Below are 21,685 nucleotides of genomic sequence, written 5' to 3' on the forward strand. Positions count from 1 at the left end.
TATATTAAATAAAATAAATTGAATTAGAAAAAAAAAAACATTATTTATTTATTTGATAATATGTTTCTGAAGATAAAAATTGCCAAATTCTATGACATCTATAACAGATATTCTTTTGGACAAGGTTGTTTGTTTTGAAATTAATAAACATTCCTTTTACCATACATTTTTTACACATATTTATTTGACATAATTCACATTTTTTACTAAAAAACCCAAGTTGATCTCCACACACACAACAAATTTCATTGTTTTGGACTAAATAATGAGTCATACACTTTGATAATAATAATAATAAAAAGTAATAAAAGAAAACAAACAAAATGATTGTAAAATTGTATTCACAATATTAAAAAATTCTTCTGTGATTGGGATGTATCCTCGGAGTGTTGATAATATAGAGAATGAATGACATATTGTAACTATAATATCATGTACAATTACTTTTAATAACTCTTGAACTTGAATTTTTTTCATTGAACCAACAAAACATGCCATTAATACGGGTAATATATCTCTAAAACCTTTGTAACAAAGAAAATCAATAACATCTTGTCTCTGTGTTAAGCTAGAAAATTTCTTACTACACAACCGACTAATTAATAAACTTTTATCACTATTTTGATTGACGAAAGAAACCAATGCAATAGAAGCAAGTTTTTGAATATCTCTTAGATTAATACAAGTTATTTCTAATGGTAATTGATCATCATTTTCTTTATTAATAAAAACATATCCAGTAAGTTCTTTAGTTAATTCATATATCATATCAACAATTTCTTTTCTCCATTGTTCAATAACATCAATTTGTGTAAATCCAGGTAATGTTTCTAATAACCCATTAATAAGGAATTGTTTAAAACGATTACTTGATGCTCTCATTGAATAAAATAAAGCATTACAATTTGTTGGTTTGATAATAAGATTATGTCCAAGAATTCTTTCACAATTAAAAACTAATAAATTTTCTTTAAATAAAGAACCAAAATGAAGTAAAATTGGAATAACTCTTTGTATTGTTATTTCATCAATTTTATCTTCTTTTAATGAATAATTTTTATTAAGATAAATACATTTAATAAATTCTGTTATTGCTTGATGAATATAACAAATTTCTTCATTATCTCCTTTAATTTTAAAAACAAATGGTTGAGAATCTCCTGTTGGTGTAATTTGAGTGACGTCAAATCCCAAAGAAGAAATTGATGATAAATTTCTTTTAATTCCATCATTGATATAATTTATTTGTTTTTTATCAAATAATTCTTTAAAATAATCTGAAAAGAGATAAAATAAAATTCTGCTAAATCCAATTCGTTCTACTTCATTTCCTTCTTTTGTTATAATGAAATATCCATCAAAGAATTTTGGATTTTGTAAATTTAAAATATCATTAATAATATTTTCTGAAGATGGACTATACATTCCATCAATATCTTTTAATTGTTTATTGTCATTTGTAACAGTAATTTTTGGAGATACTCCATATAATACTTTAATAAAATAAAGAAAATCATCATATTTATATTGTTTTACTTCATATAAAAACATTCCTTCTATTCTTGTCATTTCTTCAAGTTCTATTTGAAATAATGGAGAACGTGCAGCAAGAATGAATGAATGTGCACGAATATACTTTCCTGGTTCATTTGGGAAATAAAGTATAGTATCAAAATATCTATTGTCTTTGTTCATTATTTCATTATAAATATTTCCTTTGAATCCCCAACCAATTGGAATATCTTCTGAATGAATATCTTTTTTTGTTTTTTGTTGTTGGTTAGTCATATAAATTAATGGATCAACTGGATTTTCTAATTCAATTGGTAATTCTATTAGTTTTTGTTGTTCTTTAATGTTCTTTTGATTGTCTCCTTTAAAATCTTTACATGGATTATTAAAATATTGTTTTTGTATCATTTGATAAATACCAGTTGATGATAATTCAGTAATATTAATTGTTACATCAACTGGTTTTTGAATATTAACAATATGTTCTTCAATTGGAGGAGATGAAATTAATTCATTTGAATTACTTTGAGAATTAACTTTATTATTTTCTATTTCTTCTGGTATTTCTTTTGTTTCAGTATTTTCATTTGTTGTTATTGAATTTAATAAATCAGCTAAGTTATTATAATTTTGATTAGTATTATTTAACTCTTTTGAATTTTCTCTTCTTTGACTTCCATCTCGACCATTTAAATTGGCAGAAGAGTGGCTTGAAAGTGGTGAAACTATTGTAAGTACACTACGGCCATTATTTAATGAATTAATTTCATTAGGTAATATAACTATGGGAGGACTTCTTCCTTCATTCATTGCATCAAGACATAGATTAGCGTGTTGTTCAATTTGGTTTTGAGGAACCATTTGTCCACAAATTGGACATTCAATTAAGTTGTTCATGAATTTTTTGTTTTTCAGTTACTTTTTATGTTTTTTAAATAACTCAACGAGTATAGTTTAATTATAGTAAAAGTATATCAAAAAAAGTATTAATTAGAACGACAAAGAAAAAAATTCAGTGTTTTAGTGTTATTTCATTTCTAAAACAACGATTCTGTCGATTAAAAATCCTTCTCCATTACTTCCATTAATCATTGAATTATCAATGTCATAGACCATATTTAAAGAACAACAAACACTTTTTGGGATTGTTGTTTTTTGGATTGATAGCCATCCATTATCTTCATCACCAAAATAACATAATTCATTTTTATTTGTTGAATGAACGTATAAACCAACTAATTTATCTTTTTTAGGTAGAACTTGTAATGGTTGAAGATAGTTTTTCTTTTTAAGACTGAACAGAAAATGGTTGGAGTCAATAATTAATGAATCAGTTTTTTGGATTGGTTTCTTCATATATCCTCCAAAAATATTTCCTAATGAGTCAAATACTAATATTACAATATTTGAATGATTTAACACTGACGACGCAAAAGTTTCATTTGAATTTCCATTTGGTAATGAACTATCAAATAAAATCAAATGGTTTTTTAATCCACACCAATTTTCAATATAATTAATTCCTTCAAATTGTTCTTCTGTTTGGTTGACATGTTGTGGATTTATGTGAATACTTTTTTCTTGTTGATTAATTGGTTGCTTTATATTTTGTTTATCTATTGGAACTATTGTTTTAATTGGTAATTTATTTAGAGTGTGTGGTGGTTCAACTACTTTACAACTTGATTGAGCAAATTGAGGAGGAACAATTGTAGTAACTGATCCTGTGAATTTAGTTTCATCATACATGTCATACTCCTCTTCAATTTCATTTAATTGGTTTATATCTTTTGGAATTGAATTTGTATTTATTGTATTAGATATTTCAATTGGTTGTGTAATTTCTTTTTCGTTTATTTCAATATTTTTTCTTTCATTGACATTTTCTTTTTCATATTCTTCTTGTTCTATTGTAATATGACTATTACTAATTTGTTTTTTCTTTAATTCAAATTCATTTTTTAAATTAGAATATTTTTGTTCAATGGTGTTTATTTCATTATTCTTTTTAGTTTCTTCTATTTCAATAAGTTTATCAATAAATGTATTATAATACTCTTTTTCATCATTTTCTTTTTGTTCTAAATAGTTAATTTCATTTTGATATTGTAAAAGTATTTCTGTAAGTATTTTTATGGAATTTTTGTGAATATTTAATAGGTTTTCTTTTTCTTCAATCATTTCTTCTAGTTCTTTTATTGCTTTTTCATATTCATTATACTCTTGTTGAGTTTTCATCATTTTTGAGTATATAGACATTTGAACTACTTCCTTTACATCTGAGTTATGTTCATTTAATTCTTTAATAATTAGTTTCATATCTTTTTGAATTGACTCAATTGACTTATAATGGCTTTCACTCATCGTTATTTTATTATATTTTTTTGTTCTTTAAATTGAAAATTCTATTTTTGAAATTATCTATTTTAGGTTATATGAGAAAATAAAAATAAGTTTATTCTAGTTATTCTTCTTTTAATACTCATATTGTATAATAATTCAAAATGTCTATACACATTTAATCAATATCTTTATTTATATTCATTTTTAATTAAAATGAATAAGATATTTAAGAATAAACAAATGAATAAGAAAAAGAGTAATATAATATCTGTAGTTAATATGTGAATATTATTAAAATAAAGTCAATAACTATTGTAATTCTATATTTATTGCATTTTTGTATGTCTTTTTATTAATATATTTAGGTATGATTAAAATAATAATTGATTAATTATATAATTTTTAAGACAATGTCTTTGATAAATACACAATTCAACCAAAAGAATTGATTATATTTTATAATAATTTGTAATAAAACATTCTGTCTTATATTTTCAATGATTTAATATTTTTAAATTATTAATAAAGTTAATATTTATACCAACCATTAGATGGTTTATACATTAATTGATGTCATTAGTCAGTTATTCAAATGATTTCATTTCATTAAATGTGATATATTAATATAACAACATCTAAAACAAAACAAATATATATCATTAAATAAACTTAAATAATACAGCAATTATAAATAAAAAAATAAGTTGAAACAGAAAAGAATGAAATAAAAAAAAATGAGTTATTCTATAAATAAATAAATTAACGTTATATATGACAACAAAAGAATCATAAAAAGAAAAGAACTGAAAGAAACAAATGAAATTTGTTGAAGTAAAGCCAATATCATTAATAATATTTATTTCAGACTTGTTAGGCTTAATTTTTTTTGTAACAGGAATGACTATGGCATGGAATTATCTTTATAGAGATAATACAGAGTTTCGATTAAATATATTTGGATATATTAAAACTGAACAAGGACATAGTAAAATTAAGTCATATAAAGACTTTGATAATTTTGCCGAATTAGGTTTGTAATTATATTTATTAATTTATCTGTTTTTATCCATGTGGAGATAAATTAATTTAAAGAATTCAATAAATAAAAGAATAGCTGCATTAGTTGTTGTTTCACATCTTATTTATTTTATTGCAGGAATATTTATTTGTTTATATGATTTTAGAAGAATTTATCCATCAACAATAGGACATTTAAGAAGAACGAATTTTATTATTTGTTTAATATTTATAATGTATAGTTTCTATCAAATTGGTATTTTATTAGCATGGATATTTCGTGTAAATAAAATAGAAAAAGATGATATACGTTATTTTATGGATAATACTATGCATAATCCTAAAATGGGATTTTGGTTTTCATTGAGTGCAACTATATGTCAATTATTTGCTACTATAGTGAGGTTGTTAATGACTATTTTAATTAAAAATTGATTGTTCTTTTAATGTTATTTATTTTATTATAAAAATATGATTTTAATATTATAAAATATAATAAATTTAATTAATTGAAAGGAACTTTAAAAAGTAAATAATTGTTTTAATATCATTATGGGGTGCTGTTCTTCTACTGCAGGAGTCGATGAAAATCAACCACTTCTTTCCGTTGTTGAAAATTTACAACCTCCAATTATTAATGAAACACCAAAAGTACAAAGAGTTTATACACAATTACCACCAACAGAGGAGAATAGTAAAATGATCAAAGAAATAAACACTCAATATTTAAGTAAACAACATAATTCTCAAAACCATATTGAAGATATTCAACAATATATTAAAGAAATTAAAAAGAAAACAAAAACAATTCAAACTAAAGAAATATTTGCTCTTCCTAAATCAAATAGAAATGATGTTGAACCTGAATTTGATCTTCAATTCCTTCGTTCAGTCCTTCAAACAAATATAACTATTATTTCTGAAGAATATAATAAAACTAAAGTAACTAAAGCAACAAATTTAATTGTTCCATTAGACAATTTACAATAATATTATTCCTTTTATTGAATGTTTTTGTGTGATTTAATTTAATAATAAAATAACTAATTTAAATAATAAAATAATACAATTGAAGTATTTAAACAGATTATCTCTTTTCCTACCATTTCTTTTATTTTCTTTAATTATTTATTGTTGATTGTTGTAGATATGGGTTCTATTGGTGGTTGATTTATTTGTTGTGATAATAATGGTGGAATAGAAAGAACTAATTTTAAAAATGGAAGAGAAGATGGTTTAGCTAATTCATCTGTTAGAAAAAGTAATGAATGTAAATTCTTATTAAAAGCATTAATATAATTTGGGTTTAAAGCTATATTAAATTGGATACTTTCTTGAATACATTTTAATATTGATTCATTTTCTTTCAATAGAATATCTATTTGATTTATAATATATTGTGATTGATTAATTGCATTTAGTTGTAATGAATTTATAGGAATTGACTGATTGATAAGAACTCGTGGTTGTAATGTTTGTGGTAATGATTGATGTCGAGTAATATGTGTTGTTGTTACTGGTTTTTGATTAATAGATCTTAATGGTTGTTGTATTTGGGATGAATTAAGAATTTTTGATTGTTGAATTGAAGTAAAAGGTATATTTTGTTGAGAACTAGTTTGCATTACACTGATAATACCAGACCTTCTTTTTATTTGGTCATTAGAAGATTGTTGTTGGTATTGAAGAGAATTTAATTCATTTCTTTCTTGTAATGATTGTAATTGCATAAAACGAGCTGAACCTCTATTATGTTTTAAATTCATTGGTCCTTTAAATTGAATTAATCCTGGTATTTGTGTTAAAGGATCTGAAAGGTCTGATTGAATCGAATCAGATTGAGTTTGTTGATTAAGAGATTGATATTTAGATTGTACTTTTAAGAGATCAGGTGAAGAAATAGGAGAAGAGTCATCCAATCCATTAGGAACTGATTTTCTTTTCCTACGTTGTTGATCTTCAGATAATTTTTTAGGAATAAATTGACAAGATTTTCTATTTCTTAATTTTTCCATTTTATAACGAGGAGAAGAGTGATTAGAATCTTTAGGAGATTGTAAAGGAGTTTGTTGTTCTTTTCTTTGGAAAGTTTTCCAATAATTTTCCCAAGAGACTGTCTATTTAAATTAATATCACATATAATAAAAAAGAGAGAAATATAAAGTAAATATAATAAAAATAAGAACAAATAGAATATTTTATTAAAAGATATTTTCATTATTATTTTATAATTCAAATAAATATATGTTTGTTTTTAAGTCTTAGATAATAATATGTTAATAGTAATTATTTAATAGAAAAAAAAAAACAAACTTCTTTTAATTGTAACCAATGAACACGCATTGTTAATTGTTGAATACTTTTATTTGGAAAAAGCATTGAGATTTGAAAAATAGATTTTAAATTATCTTCAGTAATTTCTAATTTTTTAATATTTTCATCTAATAACAATTGTTCTTCTTCAGACCAAAAAGGTGCTGGTGTAGTTGGTGAATGTTCTGAACAAATAGACATTTGTTCTTCTGATTTAGTTTCTTGTTGTAATTGATTGTTGTTTGATGGTGAACTTTCGACTTGAGTGCTCATCAACCTGATTTTTGAGTTAGTTCCAGTTTTCAACAACAACTTTCTCCAAAAAATAAAAATTCAAAAGAATTTGGTGTTTTTCTCTTTTTTATCTTTTCTCCTATCTTTTTTTTTTAATTTAATTCTAAAAGAAGTCTTCTTTTAGACTTCTTTCTTTTTAGTTCCTTTAAGTGAAAGTTTTAATTGTTTTCAATTTCTGTTGTTAAAAAGATGGATATGAATTTATATTATAATGTGTAATTAATTTTTTCTTCAATCCTTTTCTTTCTTTTTACTTTTAGATACATTGAACTAAGTGAATAAAAGGTATTGGAATTTGCTTTAGATTTAATAGAATATTATTACTATTAATGAATAGTTCAAAGATGTTTTTAGTCAAATAGAAGAATGAAAAACATCGAAAATGAAAAGCGTCGAATAGTTCAAAGAAAAGTCCAACGGAAGAAAGCAATACTTAAAAAATGAATTAAAAAATGCATTAAAAAAAAAAAAACAAGATATTTAACAATGAAAGAATAATAATAAATGAATTAAAGAATTAAAATACTATTTGATTGTTTTAAGATGAATTACTTTTCTTTTAGATTGATCTATTGAATGTTTTCTATTAATTTGTGAAAGATCTGAAGATTTTTTTTCCAAGAGAAGAGAATTAGTACATTGAGAAGGAGAAGAAGACAAATGAACATAAGTATCAACTTGTTTGCATTGTGATGGAGATAAAGCATTTTCATTATTTAATGAAATGAGTGGGTTATTTAATGAATAATTTACATGAGAAGAAGAAGTTTTAATATGCATAAAAGCATTAAAAGGAAATTGAGAAGTATAATGATGAATTTTAAAATGAAGAATTGTTTTAAGAATCTTTTTAGATTTCTTAATAACTTTAGAATGAGAAATTGAAGGAATATTTTGAAGAATTTTAAGAGTAGATGAGAAGTCTTTATTAATAAGAACTTTTTTTAAGCACAGAATTATACTACAACACACTACTTTTAATAATACAAATTCATGAAGATCAATAAAGAAAAAGTCCCAATACATAAACGTTTCAAATAATGTAAATTCCATACAACATAATAATGTTAACCATCTAAACATATATAAACTACTTTCTATTCCATTAGAAGTAAATTGATTATAAAGTTTATTATCAGTTTGTTGTAATAAACAATCAACTTGTTTCATTGATGCATTAATTCCATTTGGAAGATTATCATTTGATGATAAAAACCAATTTCTCATTAAATCAATAAGAAGAAACATACAACCAAATGTTTGTGATTCAACAAGTCTATAATCTGGTTGATTAGAAGATGATGCAAATAATGAATAAAATACATTACATAAATTATTCATTCCTTGAACGTATGACACTCCTCCATTTGTTAATGATAATATAAATAATATTCTTCTAAATCCTAAGTCATGTCGAATTGGTTCATCTCTATTAATTGGTGCTCCAATAACTGTCCTTATAATATCTTTTTCTATTAATTGTATTCTTTTTAATTCAATTTCATTTAATTCAAATGAACTTGTTTCTATTGGATATATATCAATACAATTCTCTGTTGTTTTCCATATTTCATTCCATGTTTTATCTAATAATGTTGATGGATATTTTGGATAAATATTTTTTATATATTTTTCATATTGTTCTAAACAGTTATAATCAATTTCTTCCCATTCTCTTTTTCTTGGTGTGTAATATCCAAGTAATAATTTCCATACTTTCATTCGAATTACTGAATCATTTGGAACTCCCTCTTTATATATTAATTTCTTCATTTTATCAATGTCAATTATATCTTTACTAAACAATTCTTTCCATTTATCTTTTTCCATTTTATTTCTTAAAGTTCCTTTTTATTAAAAAATTCTTCTTTTTTTCTTCTCATTAAAAATTGAAATATCCCTTTTATCTCACTTCTTTCATTTGTTTCTTCTTTTAAAACTTCTTCTTAATCATTTGTCTTAATTAATCACTCTCAACAAAAAAAACATATTTTTATTTGCTTCTTTCTTAAAGAATGTCAATACAATAATATCAATTTTTAATTCACAACTTATCACAAACATTTCTTCTTGTTTTTTTTTTTGAAGATAATGTTAGACTTAACGCTCAAATGAGTCATTAATTTAAGAAAAACATTTAGAAACATTAAGTAATTTAATTTAATCCTTATGTAAACGTCTAGATACTCTTAAAAAAGATTAAATTATCAAAGAAGATTAAATTCGTTATTTCAATATTTTTTAAAAGATGTTTTGCTTAATAAAGAGACTAAATGATTGATAAGAAAATGTTATTATTCATTCAATAGATTGTATAAAAGACAAATTGTTGGCATTTTAAAATTGAAAATATTTACAAAAAAAAAAACATTTATTTTCGTTAGTTGTAGTACAAAATTTTTCATTTTGTTTCTACAAACATTATTCTTAAATTGTTAATAATTTCATTGATAAAATTAATAAAAAAAAATTAAATAACAATATATCTGATAGATATAAAACAGATTTTTTCAAGAAAATCCTTTTTCTGATTTAAGTGAATTTACGACGTTAAATCAATTTGATCTTCTCTTAGATATGGATTAAATTTGACGAAATTTCATTGTTTTAGGTTTTTTGTTATTAGCTTAAAATAAAACGATAAATTCGTTTAGGAAATTGTTATGAATCATTCTAGATGAATGATTAACTGCCATCTGCTTCATACAAGTAATTTACACTCCACAGAATAATACTAATTTTTATAGTTTCTCTCATTTAACAACTACCATCAAATATATTCAATGTAAAAATTTTTTATTTCAAAACACTTTAACCTCTCTTCAACAATTTCAAACAAACCTGACCGAAAAATGCAATTCTATAAGTTAAATCAACGATCTATTTCTGGTGATCAAACAGAAACAAAATATGCAACTGCTCTATTTATACAACAAAAAAGACGGTAGAAAAAATATGAAACATCGAAGTATTGGATAAAAAGAAATGTCTAAAAATAGATTACTAAAAAGGCAGAAAAACGATATAAAAAAATGATTGTTCCCAAAAAAAGATTACCAAAGGAAAGTAAAACAAAAGATAATTGTGAAGAGAAAATACCACGTAAAAACATAAAAGAAGACAAAAAAAAGAAGGAAAAGGAAAATAAAAAAAGTAAAAAAAGACAATAAAACACGTCTTCCAGAAGAATCAATAGAAAATATAGTTAAAAAAGTGGTTTTAGAATAAGGCAAGAAACATAATGATTTAACTATTTAAACGAAGGGTTTTGTGGAACTCTTTCAATAATTTAAGAATGAATAGTCGAAACGAAGGGAAACTTACATTAACTGAAATGAAAAGAGAATCAAAATCATTTGAAGCTCTTCAACAAGGAATATTAATTGCTATATTAAGTTCATACGGATATAGCTTTGATTTAAAACGACCAGAACGTATGGCAGAAAAAACTTTTCAATATCTTACTATTAATGAAGTATATTTCAATAATCAACCACTTAATTTTGGAAGAATTATTGAAGAGTTTTGTGAACAACAATTCCAATTGGATAAAACAGAAGACATGACACCTAACCAATTGAAAATAGTTAAAAGAAGAAAAGATTTAAATAGAACAGCTATTTCTTTTAGTTGGTTACTTCAATATGCAGAACAAAATGGAGTTTCGTTTGGTAAAAGAAAAACTAAACAAGCAAAGAAAACTGTTCAATTACCTAAAATTTATACAGTAACTATGCCAAATGCAAGTATTGCTTATACTAAAAAAGAAATTGAAGAAATAGGTGCTTCAGTACAAAATCATATTTGTAGTTTATTTGTTAAAAAACAAAAAGAATTATTTATTCCAGCTTATTATCAATTCTTTAATGAAATGCTAGGTCTTAATATTTTACAAGCAAATACTACAGAATCTGTTCATTCTGAAGACCTTCAGATAGTTCAACCAACAATGATTATGAACTCAGAACCACTTCTTTATCAGATTTGTGTGGATCCTTCTTATTGTAATCCTTCTTATGTTTATCCATCTAATTATCCATTTTGTTATTAAAAATTAAGTAAATAATTATAGCTTTAATTGAATTAGTATTGTTATTTTATTCTGTTATTCTTTTTTGGAAATAAGTTTAATTATCTATTTCGTGAAATTTTAGTATAGTTAGTTATTTGATTTATTTGTCTTTTTTCAAACCTCGTTTCTATTGACAAATTCTAATCACAAATATTTAATATTCTTAAAATAGTTTTAAGAACTGAGAAAGAAATAACTGACAAAAATAAATTTCTTTTCTTACTTCAGAAAGTAATTAATGAAAACAAAATTAAATCACGTCTACTCTTTTATTGTAAAAAAAATATTTCTTTTAACAGAAGAAGACTAATAAAAACAAAATAATTTGAACTTCTTTTTGTTAAGAAGTAAATTCAATATTATAACACTGTATTTATTAATTGAAATATGTTATTAATCACAACATAAATTAAAAATTATTTAATGACATTGTAGAATATATTAAAGTATTAAATCTACAAAAGAGAAAATGTATTTTAAAATTATTTTAAAAACAAGAGATAAAATAAAAAACCTTAGAAGTTTTTTGATATAAAAAATTAAAAAGAACTAAAAAAGAATAACAAAAATCAATTGAAGATGAGTGAGTTGGTTGCCTTATTTGCACCTGAACCAATCAAATTAATGATTGATCCAACACGGTACGTAATAATTCCACGACCAATTACTATTCAATTTCATAAATTAAAATCATATTTTCAAAAAGATCCGATTGCTACAGTTCAGGTTGTTGCTTCATTAGTTAGAGAACAAAGAAGAGAAGAAGCACAAAAATTTCTTTTAGAAATAATGACAAATAGTTCATTATCACAATTAAGTCAAACAATAGAACGATATTTTTATATAATAATTGCATCATTAAATGCGTATACAGGAAATGAACAAAATAACAAAATATGTCATGAATATCTTGAGAAATCAAAACGATTTGGAGATAATGAATTTGCTGAATGTATTTATGGATTTAATGCATTTTATTCTAAAAAACCATGTAAAGACTACTTTAAACGTGCATTAGAATTAAATAAAAATTATGCTCCAGCATTAATTGGTCTTGCATTATGTGAATTAAAAGATCATAAAGATGGAGTTGCATTATCTTATTTTATTCAAGCACTTAAAAAACAACCAACAAATGTAAGTATTAGATGTGGTATTGGTAGAATATATTATTCTCAAAAAGAAATTAAATTAGCAATTCGATGTTATGAAAGTGCATTAGTTCTTGATAATATTTGTATGGATGCATTAATTAATCTTTCAAGAATATATTGGGATATTAGAACTCCACAAACAGTTAAAAGAGCATTAGAATTAGCTAATAGAGCATTAATGATTGATAATAAATGTGCACCAGCAGCAATAGTACTTTGTGAAGCAGCAATGAAATGTAATAATTATAAAGTAGTTTCAGAATTTGCAAATGTTGCAATAAATTATGGAAATGAACAAGAAAAGATTTATGGACATTTTACTTTAGGAAGAATTGCACATCAAAAACAAGATTTTGTAAAAGCAAAAGAAGAATATAATATTGGTTATTTGTCTGATACTAAATGTATGTTCCCTGCATTACATTATAGAATGGCACAAGTTTTATTTAGAGAAAAAAATTATATTCAAGTAGAAAAGATTTTAATGAATTGTTTAAAATATAACGGTGGTGATTTTGATGTTTTAAAATTACTTGGATTTACTGAATTAAAACTTAATAAAATTAATGAAACGATTGAATATTTGGAAAAAGCTTCTGTTTTTAAAATTGATTATACAATTGAATTAATTGTTTCTTCTTTATTAGAAGAAAAACAACCAAAAAAAGCATTAGAACATTATCAAAGAATTAATGAAATTAATAGTACTGTAGAAGTACTTAATAATATGGGGTGTTGCTATTATTTTATTCAAGAATTAATTAAAAGTAAAGAATGTTTTGAAAAAGCATTAAATATGGATAAAGGTAGTGAATTAAGGACAACACTTCTTTTTAATAAAGGAAGAGTATTAGAAGAAATGAAATTATGGGATGAAGCAAATAAATGTTATCAGGAAATTATTAAAGAAAATCCATGGTATTTTGATGCAAGAATCAGAAGGTGTTATCATTTATGGGATGAAAAACAATATAATTTAGCATCACAAGAATTAGTTGAAACAATTATTAATTTTCCTAATTGTGAAGATGCTAAATTATTATTGGGAGAAATGTTATGTCAACAAGGTAAAATTGATGACGCTTTTAAAATATTTAATTCAGTAACAAATCATAATAGAACAAATTTATATGCTTTCTTAGCTCTTGCAAGAGTAATGGCTAAATATGGTAGACAAGACCCTAAACAACAACTTGAAGCTGTTAAATTATATGGAAAAATTCTTAATGCTGATCCAACTAATGTATTAGCTTTAGGAGGTTTAGCTTTAACTACTGCTGAAAGAAAAGAAAATTCATCTAATCCAATTCCATTTAATGTTATAATAGAAAGTCTTCAAAGAGTAAATGATGTTTGTCCATCTTATGAAGTTATGTTTTCTATGGGAACATGTTATTATAATGCACATAATATTCAGATGGCTAAATCTATATTTGAAAGTACACTTAATCAATATGGTGAACAAGTAGAAGTATTAAATGGATTAGCTCAATGTGAGTTTATGTTAAATAGATATAAAGAAGCATTAGAACACCTTGAAAGAGCATTAAAAATTGAGCCAGTTTCACAAATTGTATATAACTATCAATTAGTTGCTTCTTGTTATTTAGAAGAACAAAAACAAAAAAAGAAGTTATATAAAGAAGAAAATGAACAATTAAGACAAAATGTTATTGGTTATTTACAACAATTTAATAATTTAAAGTATAAAATGAAAACATTTGAAGAGAATTGGAAAAGTTTAATTGAACAAGCAAGAAAAGACCAAGAAGAAAAACAAAGACTCATTAAAGAACATGAAGAACAAAGGAAAAGGAAAATTGAAGAAGAAAATCAGAGAAAAAAAGAAGAAGAAGAAAAAGAACAACAACGAAGAATGGAAGAGAAGAAGATGATAATTGAGAAAACAAAGAAAGAACAAGAAATGATTGGTAAAAGGATTGAAGAAAGACTAAAAGATGTTGAAGAAAATACAACAGAAAAGAAAAAGAAAGAAGATAGAAAAGAAAAGAAAGAAAGAAAAAGAAAAGTTCTTGAAGAAGAAGAAGAAGCTGATGGAGAAAATAAAGTTTCTTATAAAAGAAAAGAACGAGTGAATGAAAAGAAAATGGAAGAAGAAAAGAAAGAAGATAATATTGAAGAAAAGAAAGAAAATCATTCAATAGAACAAAGTGATGATGTAGTTTCCCTTTAATGAAACAATTCATTCGTTTATTTTTGTCTTTGTTATTTATTTCTATTGTATTTACTATTATTTTTCTTTCACTTTAATTTATTATCTGAACATAGTTGGAAGGGAAATATCCTTTTATTCCATTTAACTCACCAAACCACCACAACCCATCTTTCCTTAGTAAATCAATCATATCTCCTCTTTTAAATGATAATTCAAGAATATCAGTAGAATAATAGTCAAATAAACAAAGAACTTTAGATGAATTGGGAGGTTGGTATTGAATCAATGGAAATAAATTTTTAGAAGGACAAGGTGGTATTGGTTTTTTAAGTTGTTGATTTATTTGGTCTGTATGAAAACAATCTAAACTAGACCAATTTCCATAGTTTTTGAATTGTTGGGAGTATGTAGAAGGATAGACAGCAATTTGTCTTCCACAAAAAGAAGATTTCTTTCTTAGTTGTCTATTTTCTGGAGAAGAATTATTACTAATTGAAGTATATATATTATTTGAATGAGCCATAGACTCTTTGTCTTCTGTAATAAGTTGACTTGGGTTGAATGTTTGATATTTTATTTGGTTATTAAATATACTAAAATTGAAGTATTGTTTTGAATAAAAATCTTCAAAAATTGTAGTCATAATAGTGGTCATCTGTTCAATAGAATTATCTATATTGTTTAATAAATGATTTAAATCAAATACTAATTCATCCCTAAGTTTTTCGTATTTATTTTTGAAATCTTCTAATTTTGTCATAACATTAATTTGTTGTTCATTTTCTTTAATACGATCCATATCTATTCTTCTTTTGTGACATTCTTGTATTTTTTTATCTATTCTTTTAAATTGTTTTAAATATTCTTTTAGAGGTGTTACAACCTCATTCATTATTCTTTTTTCCATTTTTGTTATTTCTTTTTTGTTTAATTGAAAGGTTTTCTGAAGAGAGTTTAATGTATTAGTTAAAGAATTAACTTCATTTTTCCCTTCAACATAAATTTTTCTTAAAGAACAAAAAATTTTTTCTGTTTGTTTATTTTCACAGAAATAGTATTGACAAATTTTTCTAACTTTAGTTAAGAAGTGGCGACACTTTTTTTCTTTTAAAAAGAGTTGTTCTTTTAAAAAAGAAAGTTCATTGTCTTTAGTTTTATTTTCAAGTCCAAGATGTGTTTTAATTTGAAATTGTTTTCTTTCTATTCCTTTGAGTATTCCACTTAAGCTCATTAATCTTTCCTTCTAATTATTAGTTAAAGTTGTAACTTTTCTTATCATCTTTTCATTTATCAATCTAAGAAATAATACATTTTAAGATTAACGAAAAATAAAAAAATTGATAATACAACTCAAAACGAAAAAGAAAGAATGACTAATCATGATACACAAATTGAAATGAAAGAACAACCAATTGTTCCTCAAGTTGATACTCAAACACTTCAAACAGAAAATCAAAATATGGAAAATACATTAAGAAATACAACAGAGGTAAATACAAATAAAAAAGAAATTGTACCATTACTTCAAGTTATTAATACCACGTTTATTTCAGCTGGATTTCTTGTTTTTTTGTTATTAGCAGTTGGTTGTTTTGTTATAAGTGTTTTTGTACCAGTTCCATATAAAACAAATGAAACATCAGTTTGGAAATGTCATTGTACTGAAGACACATTATATCATAAAGAGTGTTGTGATGGAGTTAATTTAATGGAAACAGAAAAATTACGTCTTCAAGTCGGACCATTTACTTTACTTAATGAAGAATTTAGATTAGAAGGAATTTTTAAAAACTTAAAACCCGACCAATATATTGGAGGAGAGATAGACTTTTTAATTGATATTAAGGGAATAGATACAATGGGACAAAGTGAAAAATTAGTTAAGCAATATCCAATAGATATAAGATTTGATTGTAAGAAAGATGATTATAATTGTAATAAATTTACATTTTTTAAATACAAATTATTAATATATGAATATTATAATATAACAATGAGTATTAGCCACACTACATTTGACTCAAATCAATTAGGAGATTTAATATTATCATTAAGAACTGTTAATCATAAATATAATTTTTATGAAATTGGATGGAGATTTGTGTTTATTATATTATCTTGTATTGTTATGGGACTTTTTACTTTTGTTAGTAGAAAATATGTTTATAGAAATTGGCCTGTTGAAAACAAATTAACATTTTTATTATTGTTTGTATTAATTTTATTTAATAACCCATTCTTTACTTATGAATATGTATTTGCTTCTTCACTGTTTGTTTTTTGGAAAATTATTATCACTTCTATATTTTGTGTGTTTGTTGTGTTTTATGTTCTTGTTATATTTGAAGCATTACGTAAACCAATATCTTGGAGAAAAAATATTAATTTTTGGATTGGAAGAATATTGTTCTTTTGTGCATTTATATTAGTTATATTAATTACATTACTTTATAATACAACTTATTCTATAACTGATATTAATTACAAACCTTTAAAAGATATTCCAAATATTGTTTTTTGTGTTGCTGATATTATTTTTGCTGTTATTTATTTTATTTGGTTATGTTTTTCTGTTATTCGTTCCTTTAGTGAAGCTAAAAGAGTTGGTAATACAAAAAGAATTTATACTTTTGGAATATTGGTTATAACATCAGTTATTATATTTGTTCTTCTTCTTGTTGTTGCTTTTTTCCTTGGATTTGAAAATAGTGCTACAACTTATTTATCAACGTTGTCATATGGTAATTTGTTTATTTGGTTATTATCCATTTTTTATATTCCAAAACCAACTCGTCCAAGTTTGTTTTTGTTTCTTTTTAAAATGAAATTTATTGAATTTAATATTAATTTATTTTAGTTTGGGACAAAGCAAAAACTATTCTTGTTGAACAAGATGACATTGCCCAATACAAACAATTACCTGAAGATATTGTTGATGAAACTATAGTCAATACCCCTCGTTCTGGTTCTAGTGATATTGAATAACAATAATTTACTTTTTTTTGCTTTTAATAACATAATTTATCCTAAAAGATTTAGTTTTGTTTCTTTTTTTTTCTCCATACATTCTTTTGTTTCTTTCTTTTTGTTTGGTTTAGTTTATGAATTATACCTTGTTTTCTATTCTTAAACAACTGTTGGAACTGTATCTCTTCATACAATTATGCTTTTTAGTGCTAACGTATTAACTTACTTAAATGAAAGAAGTTATGGAATTAACAATAATTATCTTCCTATTGTAAGTGCTGTTTGTAAATCTGATTCTTCAGATATTTCACATGAATTCGTTAGCGCTATTATTAATTATTGTGTCTTTGAAGACTCAAGTGAATTAACAAATATTACTCAACAATTTTGTGAATATTGCATTATTGGAAATAAAACACTTGATCGTCTTTTTTCATTATTCGGGTTAGTATTTCAACCAATAAAAATGGTATTATTTAATGATAAAAATGAATTGTTTGATGTTAAACGTAATTTTCTCATTCTTTTAAACTTTTTTGTGAAAACAGGTCATTTTAATGATCAAATGGTAGAAGATGAAAGATTTATTTATAATATTTTTGAATTATTAAAATTTGATGAATTATTTGTAAATACTTCTGTTTTATTAGAAACTCTTCTTGACAAAAGAAGTGATGTTATTGATATAACTATTCTTCCATTTCTCTTTGATTCATTAAACAAATCTTATCTTCATTTGGGAGTATTTTTATCAGTGATGAATTATCTTATTCATACTAGTTCAGAAGATGAATGTGTTATTGAAAAGAATATACATTGTTTTGTTGAACATGGGGTTATCCAAAAAGTTATTTCATTACTTTCATTATCTACACTTGATCTTGCTATTATTTATCTCCTTCAAAATGGTTGCATTGATGAAGATGATCAACTTATTTCTTCCTTTAATGAACATTGTCAATTAGAAATTGAAACATACCCAGACATTGACATTATATTTAAAGATATTCAAGGTACTTATGCAGCTGATATTGTTTCAAATATTCTTTTTGTATTATCATCAATTATAGATAAATTAGATGATGAATCACAACTTATAACTATGAAAAATATTAGAATTGATGATGTTGTTTATGGACTATATGAGTCTATTGATGTTGAGACTTTACCTCCAAATTATTCTGGATCATCTGAGAATGTCTTTCATTCATTATTTTCTCAATTTCTTCGATTTGTATCAGTACTTTCATCAAAGTTATTGGTTGGAAAAAAGAGTGGCAGTGAAATGATTAATTCAATGATCAGTGACATAGGAAATGATGAAATAGATCATTCTTTTCTTATTCCTTTAATTACTTCAATTGAAATTATTGCAAGAGGTTGTAATGTAAAACAAAGAGAAGTTATTGGAACAGAAAGAGGATTGATTGGAATATTAGTTAGTATGATTATGGATAGGTCTATAGAAATAAAAGCATCTCATATTATTTATGATCTTCTTGGTGTACTTATTAGAAGAAGTTCAACAAACACACTCACTCTTATTTCTAATATCCAATTTCCACTTGAAACACTTTTCGATAAATGCTCCAATTATTGTGTAGAAACTAGTGTTTTCTTTAGAAATTTAATATTAAACATTATCGTTGATAAAATTGAATTGGGAACTGAACAAAAAATAAAGGATATAACAGAAGCTAGTATAAGAAATGCTATACCAACTTTTTTTAAAAAGACTATTGAATTTATTAATAGAGAAGGAATTACTTCATATACAACTTGTTGTATGAACACTTCAATTATAATTCTTGGAATTTATTCAACAAATATGCAAGAAATTTACCAGCAATGGAAGAATATAAAAGAATTAGAAAAAGAAGTTGAAAAAGTGAAAGTTTTGTTTATGAAGAAGTATTACAACGCAACTAGACTAAAAAAGTTATGTGATGCAACAGCAACATCAAAACAATTATGGGAATCTGGATTAAACACGCCAGTTATCGAAGATTAATTGAAATAGTTTCTTATTATTTTATCCTCAATATTTTATTCTATAAAATTACTTTTATTTGAATTAAGAATACTATTATTCTTTCATTAAAGTTGAAATGATTGAGAAGTTCTGAGACAACCAATAATAATTTAATTATCAACATCGCGTTAATATAAAAGAAGTTCCTGTCTAATGAATAAAAAGTATTTAATTATTGTTCATAATTTTACATTCAAAATAAATTGGTTTAATTTATCAATGCATACAATTTAATTTGTTTATTATTTTTTAAATTTATTCGATGATAAATGAAAATATTATCTGTCATGATACGTATCAATAATTTTAGTAACAACTCTGGTTACCGATTCATTTATGTTTTTGGATACTAAATTGTTATTGCCATAAGTAATAAAAATAAAAATAAATAAATTTTTTTCAAATATGGTTGATATTCCTATTCATATTTTATTTGTTTTTTAATTTTTATAAATAAATTCTATGGATATATTCTAGCATTTATTAATTTTATGATTCACGGAACATTATTTATATTTATTTAATCTAAGTATTAATTACATAAACCATACAATTTATCATTATGAATTACTTATTAAAAGATAATTTAAATACTTTTGTTAGTAGTTATGAAGTATTGTAATGATGTGTGATAAAAATTATTTGAAGTTCATAGTATTTATAAATGATTTGTAATTTTCAATATAAATAAAATGATAATACTCATTTTGCATTTATATTGTCAATTATGGTATGAATTAAAATTATTTAACTATACAATATATAACAATCATGTTATTATTTTTATTATATTATTGAAATATTTATATGAAATATAATTTGACATATTTTATTAAAAGTAAAAAATTAATCTATTTAAAAATGTAAAATTATTTTGACACATAAATATTCTATTTCAACAACACAATAGTTATATTTTTATTATTTAAATTAAAAACAACTTCTTTATTTTACATATACACTTCATTTTAATCATACATTTATTGGTTTTCTTGATAAATAATTTTTTTAAAATAAAAAATTTCAATAGTTTAATGTATAAGTCATTGAAACGTTATACACAAAAGAAAAGTTATATTCAATAATTCTTCTACTTTTATATTTCTAAATGTAATTTTAATTTAATTAATTATGCTATTGTATATACAATTACCTTACTTATGTGTTATAATCATGAAGTGAGTATATTTAACTATGAGTTGTCTTAACATTGTATTAGATTAATTATGCAATAATACTTATTTTATATATAACTATTTAAAAATATTTAAGATAATGATATTTATTCAAATAAATATTTCAAATGATACGATGTTGATAATTATTTGATATTTAGTAACTTTGTTTTACCAGTTATTATTCATGAAATACATTAGTTTAAAGACTATTTGATATATCTAAATTATTACATATTCATTAAATAAATTAATGAATATGTTCAAATTCTTTATTAAATAATAAGTACTTTGTTAAATAAAGTCAAAATAAAAATATAATGTGTGATCGAATAATTCAAAAAAAGTAAATATAATATAATAAATAATTATAAAACGGTTAATTGATGGTAAAAAAAAGAAAAAAATAATTAAGATTGAAAAAAATTCAAAAAAAAAATAAAAAGAAAAAAAGAATGATAAATAAGTAAAGTGAATTATTCAATAAATTCAAAGTAAATAAAAATAGTACCAAAAAATGAATAGTTAAAGTAATAATAAGATAAATAGAATATTTATATAATGATGATTAATTTTTTATATAAAATTTAATAAAAATATTATATTAATAATATGGTGATATGATTTATT

At 23.4% G+C, this 21,685-nt stretch overlaps 12 protein-coding genes across 12 annotated transcripts in view; 7 read left to right on the forward strand and 5 right to left on the reverse strand.

Annotated features, from left to right (window-relative positions):
* Window positions 1-12, forward strand: part of EHI_142760 (protein kinase domain containing protein) — a gene marked incomplete at both ends in the record, with an annotated part of 952 nt that extends 940 nt beyond the window's left edge. The window contains one exon of the mRNA XM_001913867.1: window positions 1-12. This exon is cut by the window's left edge and continues 441 nt beyond it. Within this exon, the coding sequence (XP_001913902.1) occupies window positions 1-12 (12 nt within the window).
* Window positions 13-270: 258 nt separating this feature from the next.
* On the reverse strand, window positions 271-2,409 carry EHI_142870 (uncharacterized protein; the record flags this gene model as incomplete). Its single annotated transcript, XM_645376.2, has 1 exon — window positions 271-2,409. The coding sequence occupies one exon, from the start codon at window positions 2,407-2,409 to the stop codon at window positions 271-273; it is 2,139 nt and encodes a 712-aa protein (XP_650468.2).
* Window positions 2,410-2,538: 129 nt separating this feature from the next.
* EHI_142880 (uncharacterized protein) lies at window positions 2,539-3,876 on the reverse strand (the record flags this gene model as incomplete). Its single annotated transcript, XM_645377.1, has 1 exon — window positions 2,539-3,876. One exon carries the CDS (start codon window positions 3,874-3,876, stop codon window positions 2,539-2,541), a length of 1,338 nt encoding a protein of 445 aa, XP_650469.1.
* Window positions 3,877-4,752: 876 nt separating this feature from the next.
* Window positions 4,753-5,307, forward strand: EHI_142890 (uncharacterized protein; the record flags this gene model as incomplete). The annotated part of the gene is made up of 2 exons (XM_645378.2): window positions 4,753-4,885; window positions 4,970-5,307. The coding sequence occupies 2 exons, from the start codon at window positions 4,753-4,755 to the stop codon at window positions 5,305-5,307; spliced, it is 471 nt and encodes a 156-aa protein (XP_650470.2).
* A 117-nt stretch (window positions 5,308-5,424) lies between these two features.
* Window positions 5,425-5,862, forward strand: EHI_142900 (uncharacterized protein; the record flags this gene model as incomplete). The annotated part of the gene is made up of 1 exon (XM_645379.1): window positions 5,425-5,862. One exon carries the CDS (start codon window positions 5,425-5,427, stop codon window positions 5,860-5,862), a length of 438 nt encoding a protein of 145 aa, XP_650471.1.
* A 134-nt stretch (window positions 5,863-5,996) lies between these two features.
* EHI_142910 (uncharacterized protein) lies at window positions 5,997-7,458 on the reverse strand (the record flags this gene model as incomplete). Its single annotated transcript, XM_645380.1, has 2 exons — window positions 5,997-6,989; window positions 7,186-7,458. The coding sequence occupies 2 exons, from the start codon at window positions 7,456-7,458 to the stop codon at window positions 5,997-5,999; spliced, it is 1,266 nt and encodes a 421-aa protein (XP_650472.1).
* Window positions 7,459-8,004: 546 nt separating this feature from the next.
* On the reverse strand, window positions 8,005-9,309 carry EHI_142920 (TBC domain containing protein; the record flags this gene model as incomplete). The annotated part of the gene is made up of 1 exon (XM_645381.1): window positions 8,005-9,309. One exon carries the CDS (start codon window positions 9,307-9,309, stop codon window positions 8,005-8,007), a length of 1,305 nt encoding a protein of 434 aa, XP_650473.1.
* A 1,465-nt stretch (window positions 9,310-10,774) lies between these two features.
* EHI_142930 (uncharacterized protein) lies at window positions 10,775-11,578 on the forward strand (the record flags this gene model as incomplete). The annotated part of the gene is made up of 1 exon (XM_644604.2): window positions 10,775-11,578. The coding sequence occupies one exon, from the start codon at window positions 10,775-10,777 to the stop codon at window positions 11,528-11,530; it is 756 nt and encodes a 251-aa protein (XP_649696.1). The 3' UTR covers window positions 11,531-11,578.
* Window positions 11,579-12,130: 552 nt separating this feature from the next.
* Window positions 12,131-14,899, forward strand: EHI_142940 (TPR repeat protein; the record flags this gene model as incomplete). Its single annotated transcript, XM_645383.1, has 1 exon — window positions 12,131-14,899. The coding sequence occupies one exon, from the start codon at window positions 12,131-12,133 to the stop codon at window positions 14,897-14,899; it is 2,769 nt and encodes a 922-aa protein (XP_650475.1).
* Window positions 14,900-14,972: 73 nt separating this feature from the next.
* On the reverse strand, window positions 14,973-16,112 carry EHI_142950 (uncharacterized protein; the record flags this gene model as incomplete). Its single annotated transcript, XM_645384.1, has 1 exon — window positions 14,973-16,112. The coding sequence occupies one exon, from the start codon at window positions 16,110-16,112 to the stop codon at window positions 14,973-14,975; it is 1,140 nt and encodes a 379-aa protein (XP_650476.1).
* Window positions 16,113-16,250: 138 nt separating this feature from the next.
* Window positions 16,251-17,866, forward strand: EHI_142960 (uncharacterized protein; the record flags this gene model as incomplete). Its single annotated transcript, XM_645385.1, has 2 exons — window positions 16,251-17,679; window positions 17,739-17,866. The coding sequence occupies 2 exons, from the start codon at window positions 16,251-16,253 to the stop codon at window positions 17,864-17,866; spliced, it is 1,557 nt and encodes a 518-aa protein (XP_650477.1).
* A 178-nt stretch (window positions 17,867-18,044) lies between these two features.
* EHI_142970 (uncharacterized protein) lies at window positions 18,045-19,859 on the forward strand (the record flags this gene model as incomplete). Its single annotated transcript, XM_645386.1, has 1 exon — window positions 18,045-19,859. The coding sequence occupies one exon, from the start codon at window positions 18,045-18,047 to the stop codon at window positions 19,857-19,859; it is 1,815 nt and encodes a 604-aa protein (XP_650478.1).
* Between the last annotated feature and the right edge of the window lie 1,826 nt (window positions 19,860-21,685).

Source organism: Entamoeba histolytica, genomic scaffold (assembly GCF_000208925.1).
Source record: "Entamoeba histolytica HM-1:IMSS scf_1104750518453 genomic scaffold, whole genome shotgun sequence".
NCBI classification, from domain to species: Eukaryota; Evosea; order Mastigamoebida; family Endamoebidae; genus Entamoeba; species Entamoeba histolytica.